The 7,588-nt window shown below is 40.0% G+C and overlaps 1 protein-coding gene across 1 annotated transcript in view; it reads right to left on the bottom strand.

Moving 5' to 3' along the window:
- Window positions 1-735: 735 nt before the first annotated feature.
- Window positions 736-7,588, bottom strand: part of MAP3K21 (mitogen-activated protein kinase kinase kinase 21) — a 63,079-nt gene continuing 56,226 nt past the window's right edge. The window contains exons 9-10 of the mRNA XM_069572631.1: window positions 5,047-5,832; window positions 736-3,532 (exon numbers count right to left, since the gene is read on the bottom strand). Of these exons, the coding sequence (XP_069428732.1) occupies window positions 3,105-3,532; window positions 5,047-5,832 (1,214 nt within the window). The 3' untranslated portion in view covers window positions 736-3,104. The remainder of the gene's footprint in view (window positions 3,533-5,046; window positions 5,833-7,588) is intronic.

Below are 7,588 nucleotides of genomic sequence, written 5' to 3'. Positions count from 1 at the left end.
CTGCAGATGTGTCCATCTTCTATACTATATGACAGCTGTGAACAGGTAAATGCTGGTGGGTCTTTGGAAGTTTATCAAATTTCTCTGCCTCTTTTATATCTAATAAAATAGGGATACTACTACCTCTCTCACAAACTCTGCTACAGAGAATTAAAGAGAGTGTCTTATATGGCACCTAGGAGAGGCCTTAACACTTAGCAGCTATATAATAGATGTTACATTTTTCTCCCACTTATATGATAGTTTGTTGCCTTGATCTGCATGAAATGCTATTGGCTTCTTTCCTAATTCACCCACGTCTTTAATGCCTACCAAGAATCACCAGAGGTTAGGTTGTTTTTTGAAATTCTTCTGATTTAAACATGCTAATAATGAACATGTCTCATTAACCACATCCCTCTAGCATCAACTGATATTTACTTTATATAGTAATTCACTCTGCCAAAATGTGCCTTCTGAAAAGCTAGAGCTGCAAAATTCTCACAGTGAAATTAAATGCAATGTTTCAATGCACATGTAAACCAAACAACATTTGAAATAAAGCATTTCATTATACTTTAAAAAAGATATTTAATCCCATGGCTCATTTCATGGTCCTTCCATTTAATCAATTTAGCAGGTTAATACCTGGCTTATTAATAATCTTATTAACATACTTTCCCTTATTGAATAAAAAATAAACTATTACAAACTAGTCACAATCATCAGGAGTAGACCAAAGCCACTGAGCAAATAGACAAGCTATAAAAAAAAGTTTATTAAAAAAATAGACAACATATGTAAACATCTTTTTCAGTCACAAAGCTTCATAATACAGCATATCAGGCCCAGGCCTCAAATCTCTGCAGTGGGAGCACCTTAATTGTTGATTAATAGGAATCAGTTTAATTTATCTTTCAGTGAGCTATTAAGTCTATATGAAAATAAATAACCAGATTCTGCTAAGTATACTAATATACATAGAAAATCACAGATATACAGTGGATCGCAGCAAAAAATAACTATCTGCAGTAACATGTGAGATTGAGTCCTTTTATCATAACTGTCTTTTTAATATAGCTTCATTTCTAAATTCATAATGTAAAGTTGACGAAAATAAAGCCAAACAGGAACAGAGTAGAGGAACAAGACAGATGGATACCCATCACTCTCCCACCCTCACATACCACGCCACACACACGCCACACACACAAATGCACAGTGTTTTGGTAGAAGCAAAACTGAAAACGTGATTTCTATATTTTGTGTTTCATGTATCCTTGTAGGCATATATTTCCTTTACTTTTAGCTGGAAGTTACATGCCCCCAATTGACTAAGTATGAAGCAGCCAACCGTATTTTCAAGTGTGATACAATTTTGAGGAAACCAAATCTCTGTTACATAATTCAACAGCCACCCCAAAGGGAAGTCAAATCACAGAATGGACCGTAACACAACAAAATGTAATTAAGTACCTGAGATTTTGCTGCAAGAATCTTAAACACAAGACCGTTTTCTTTAGGGCAAAATGCGCTTATATTAACATAATCCTTTCATGCCCTGTTCTTTATTTGCTGGGGCATACTTGTTAGATGACTAAGATGTTCCAAAATAGCTAAATAGTACAATTTTACTTTTAAAAAACCTACTATAGGTAGATATTTTATCACACTTGATTTAATTTAAATTGCTGACCTTTCAATTATTCAGTAACTCTTAACCAAGGAAAAATTTTAAATGAAGTAACAAGTAATATTTGCAGTTAAAGTTTTCACTGTATGGAAAATTTAAGACAGTTATTATCCTTCCTCTGAATAATCATATTCTAATGACAGAAGCATAATATATTTAACAGAAGAACCCAGACAAGTTTACCAAGCTCCTGGATAGCCATTTCATAGCTTAATAACTCAGTAGTCTATTTGCAGCATATCTGTATAATTCATAAAAGTGACGCATAAAATAATTTTAAATCATTTAAAAATCTGATCTGCTATCCAAAGATTCATTTTATAAATCCACATCTGAAAATAATCTATATTTTTCTTTTCTATGACATCGACTTATCTCACCCAGCAGATATCTAACACTTATCCACAATTAAGTGAAATGTGAAATAACTATTATTGGAAAATACTTAAATTCGAACAGTACTTTCTCACTGACTGTATTTGAGGTTACTGGGATGATTATGCATTTAAATAGAGAAAATAAAAATTAAATGACATCAAGACACATGTGTCAATTAATTTTTAAAAACTCCATGGCAAAATAAAAGCTTTACACTTCTGGATACCAAATTAATGGCTACTGATGACGGGGGACCTTTTTTACAGGGAGAACCCACAGGTTAGTGTGTCTCAGCTGTACACTGTATGGTCTAAGTCAAACGTTAATGACTGATTTGTTTTAAATCTATTTTGGAGTTCCAATGGATAAAACTTTTAGAAGTTACATTCATTAAAACTTTTATAAACTACATTCAGTAAAATTTTCTCAAAGAGAGAAACATTGCATATTTTAGATGAGATGTGGACATACTTGTGCATTATAAGCCCATTGCTGAACTTAAGTAGCTTAAATAGGACTCTGCATCTATTCTGGTTATCAAATTTTTAAAAACAGACACCTTTACTCACTAATATCACATTATTCTTGGCTTTTGTTGCACAAGTAACAAAAAAGTGAGAAATGAAGAAAAGAAGGGAAAGGGAAATAAAAAATGAAGGAAGGCAACAGGAAGGAAGGAATCAAAAATGGCGCTCTTACAATTTGTGTGTGTGGGGTCGCGCGACTGAACACCACCACCACCGGAAAAGAATATAAATGGGGAGAAAAAGCATTTAAAGTTGTGCTTAAACGTAGATTCACTTTGTTGTACAGTTCTTGCTTTATAGTGTGTGTAGTATTTCAAGTTGCTAGGTAAGAATCCAGTGGACAAACGATACAGTCAGCCAACGGCAATGACTTCCATTTCTGGAGAAGTTAGACATCCATGACTATTTCAGTGACATGGCCACAGCTTTGAAAACACAGCAGCATGAAACAATTAAAAGGTAGACACCTTGTTTTCATTTGTTCACCTTAAAAACACAAAAAGAAATGCTTAAACAACAGAAGGCACTTAAGACAGAAATTCTTTCTCGAGTTCGTACAGAGATGGTCGGCTCGCTCTGCTTCTTATCCTGCACAGAGGCACCGTGCAGTCCCAGCTCTGGCCTTCCACGTCGGTGTCCAGCAAGGAAGGCATGCGGGGCTGAGTTCTCTTCTTGGGGCCGAGAGGACAGCTGTGGGCTGGTCCTGGACCACCCACTGCAGGGCCAGCCTGTGAGGGCTGAGACTCTGTTCTCGGTGGGAAGGCCTGCAGGGCACCTCCTCGGCTTCTTAGAGGGGGAGGGCGAGGCAGAGGCACCATATGGACAGCTCTTTGCTTTTCAGGCGGGACCTCACTTGGCAGGTCACTGTGAGGTCCAGACAGGGAGGGGGGCATCCCCCAAACCCACTCAGGGGGCAGTTCAGAGGCTCTGGGGGCTGAGATGAGAGCTGCACCAGCTGGCAAAGAGAGTGTGTGATTAGACAGTAACATTGAAAACAATGGATATCAAGGAAAATAAACTGGGTGACTTCACCCAAACCTTATATCCTAACAGTTTGTAAAGTAAGCTTTGACAAAAGAACCTGAACACAAACCTTACTTTACAAACTGTTAGGATATAAGGTTTGTTTTTATTGAAAAGTACCTCAAAGTTGGAAAGATTGCTTGAATCTGTGGAAACTACAACTGTAAGGAGCTAAATCATCATCAGATGCTTAGAACAATGATCATTAGAATTGTTTAATAAACAGGATAGATTTCAGAATGGGATTAGACTGGGCTAAAATTAAGGCATGAAATGATGGTGAATATGACTGAATTCACTTTCAGGTGACAATTTGAAAATACTAATGAAAATAAGGAAGCACCTATGTTTCTACATGTTACACCTTCCCTTTTTTGTTCTGAAGAACTGACTTATTACCACCCTGTTATTTATTCGCATCCGACTCTTTGCGACCCCATGGACTGTAGCCCACCAAGCTCCTCTGTTGGGATTTCCCAGGCAAGAACACTGGAGTGGGTTGCCAGTTCCTTCTCCAGGGGTCTTCCTGACCCAGGGATTGAACCCATGTCATTTGCATTGGCAGGCGGCTTCTTCACTGCTGAGCCATCAGGGAAGGCCTGTTACCACTCTAGCAGATAATTATTGGCTTCAAATGAAGAAAAGAAGTTCTTACGGGATTATTGTGATGGGATTTCACCATGTGCAATTATAAATTACTAATATTTATGACATCATAAAAGAGAGATAAACCAATTTATTTAAAGACAATGAAAACTAATATTAGAAAAAATGTGCCTACTTGTAGCACACTTAAAGAGATCAAGGAGAAGATAGAGCAAATGAAAGCAGCCTCAGTTTTAATACACTTTATAACCAATCCTAGCATAACATTTTATGATCTAAAAAGCATTTTTCATATACATTATCTCACTTGATCCTCATGATCTATATCTGATGTGATTGTAATCACATTTACATACAAAAGAAATAATAGTTAATCCCCACATAGCATTTACTGGCCACTTGATTTTTATACCCCCTAAACTCAATCTCAGCATAACTGGACAGTGAAGTCAGGTGACGCAGAAGACATGGTACCACGGGGGAGGTAGGACAACCAGTTTTAGCAGCAGCTCTCCCATTAATTATTGGTTCAGACTTTGTCAAATGATTGTCTACCTAACGTGAGGGGCTTGGAGCAGTCACTCTCCACATGCTCGCTCTCTTTTTAAGTTGCTGAAATTCAGTTGTATTTTCTCCAGAATCTAAATGATAGTTAAGGTCAAATGAAAGAGTAAAATTAAATGACAGTCAAAGGAAAGGGTAAAATGCAAAGATTTCTGTAAAGAGTGAAAAGAAATTTGTAAATGTAATCATATGGAAAAGAGAATCAGAGAGTCACGCAATTTTACAGTCCAATCTCTACAGTGGTATCTGGTACTTTCACCCGTGAATGCAGCCTACCTGGGGGCCGGGCAGCACTTCCATCCGACAGGGTCCTTCGGTGACTTGCTGCTCTCTCTTTGGAAGCAGCAGCGTAAGAAACGCCCCCACATGTCAGCTCTGTGAAGGAAGGAGGCAGGTTTCTCCACCCATCATGGCTGGTCTCCAGTCCTGGCACGGGGGTTGACTTCTGGCCCCTCCCTCCAAAGGCAGGGCAAGGATCTGGAGTGGGCACCCGAGGGGCACAAGAGATGTGTGTGCTGCTCTCGAAGGAGTCTTCGCCATCGGTGTGCAGCAGGCACCTGGTGGAGAGGGAAGGCACGGACAGGAGGTTTGCAGTGGTGGACGGTGGGAGGGAGGGGGTGCTGCTGGCTCCCTCGCCCACGGCCAGCAGCCTTGCGGCGGGGCTGGCACTGCGGCGAGACTTAGGTACCCGCTGGAAGATGCCTTCACGTTTCTTCCTGCCTTCCTTGGGCAACAGGTCTTCGGAAGCCTGTGCTTTCGTGAGCTCTCTTATGTCCAAGCCCAGAGCCACCGATGCCAGCAGCATGGTACAGCCGTACAGAGCAGACTCTGTTTTCTTTCTCTGGGGGGATCTGCTCAGACTGTTTGGAGGGGTCCCCTGAGGAGTGTCGGCAGCAGGGCTCACTGGGGTTCCCTCCTCCCAGCTTTCAGGTTCCACCGGGTTCTCTCTCGGGCCATCTTTCCAAAGAGGTAGATCAATGTAGGCCTGAGTTGGCGATTTTATCTGCTTTGGTTTTCTGTGTTCCAATCCGTCAGGGTAAAGTTTTGGCTCTTCACAAGTACCTACATAGAAGGATAAACACACACATGCTAGGACCATTTTCCAGCAAAAACCAGGAAAACTACACTGTAAAACAAAGCTGAAATCTAACAAATACATATTCTACATCATGACACATGGAGTCCTTTCCAGTTTAGCAAATGGTTCGTCCAGGAGGACCCTGCACAAGGGGTATCCAGGGTGCTATTACTCAGGCTCCCTGCAGAGGGACCTGCAGGAGCATTTGCAAGCCCTGAAACCAAGGCAAACATGATCAATATCTGCGTAAGATCATACTGCCCTTTTGGGAGTCACTTAGGCGTTCGGGAGACGCTGAGTGCTTGCTAGGCACCAGGCACTGCGAGTAGAGTGGTGAACACAGCAGGTAAACTTTTTGGTTTGAGTTGACATTCTAATTTGTGGGTGACGAAGAACACATATATTATGGGTTCCATGTAGACAAATAAGAATTTTAGATAAGAGTGATGAATAGGGAGAGAGGTTCAAGAGGGAGGGGACACAGGTATAGCTACGACAGATTCATGTTGATACACGGTGGAAGCCAACACAATATCATAAAGCAATTATCCTCCAATTGGAAGTCAATAAATCAAAAAGTAAAAAATAAAAACAAAACCAAAAATGTTAGGGGGAAATGGTGGAGCAAAAAAAAAAAATAAAATAAGGCTGCTTGAATTTCTGGTTTGTGTCACTTTTACCCTACCGTATTTTTCTAAATTTCCTTCATGTGCTTTTCTTTCTTGAAAAATAAAAGAAAAATCTGCCTCATTAAAAAAAAAAAAGATAAGTAAATAAAAACAGGTACTGAGGTAGAGGGCTGGGGTGAGAGACCACTTCAGCTGAGGTGGTCAAGGAAGGCTTTCTGGAAATGCTTGAGCTGAGACATAAACTCACAGAGGCACCAGGCCACACAGATGGGAGGTGGGAGCAGGCCTTCAGGCAGGACAGACGGCGTGAACCCTTTGCTCACTGACCCTTCCAGTGGACTACAGGGTTAACTTCATGGAAACCCAGCTGGGTCAGCTACATAAATCCTTTTATTTCCTCCAAGTGACCTGTGGAGGAGTTATTAATAGGATCAAAATATTCTAAGAAAGAATAAAAACATTGGAAAAAAAAGAAAAGGCCGACTACCCAGTCACAAATAATGAAACATGTACTGTAGAAATAACAGTTTTGTGACCACTGATTGCCCTTCATGACTCCTCAAGTGACATTTGCTGATGCACTGCAGTATATAATGAGAGAACCTCTTGCCTTTATAGGCAAGAGAGAGTCAGCACACAGTAACGAATCTGGTGTCAAAAAGTGCTTATCCAGGATTCAGAGGGGACCTGCCTCTGTTTACCTGAATGTATTTATGGAGATATTTAGGCTGAAACCACATGCTTGTGATAACACAGAAGAAGAAAACTAACCATGAACAGTGAGTGATAAGGTGCGTGCAAAATTGAACACAGCAGTAATAATAAATTCAAGATGTCTATACCATGTTTAGCTAAAGCATCTTTCCTTTGATCACAGTATCAAAGAGCTGTCTTAAGTTGTTGAGGGTAAAGACCGATTTTGTCTTCTTTGGTGATAGCCATCATTGAGGGTTTTCAACAACTACTGTATCTTTTCAATCTTTTAATATCTGAACACTGAACAGGAATGTTGAATATAGAAAGCAATGATGACTTACTTAAATTAGAAATTCCAATGTAACACTCTCCAGCAGTAGTTTTCCACAGCTAACTAGCTTGACAATATTTCATC

The sequence above is a fragment of the Ovis canadensis genome, chromosome 25 (genome assembly GCF_042477335.2).
Source record: "Ovis canadensis isolate MfBH-ARS-UI-01 breed Bighorn chromosome 25, ARS-UI_OviCan_v2, whole genome shotgun sequence".
Classification (NCBI taxonomy): domain Eukaryota; kingdom Metazoa; phylum Chordata; class Mammalia; order Artiodactyla; family Bovidae; genus Ovis; species Ovis canadensis.
This window is presented reverse-complemented; position numbering and strand designations above follow the sequence as displayed.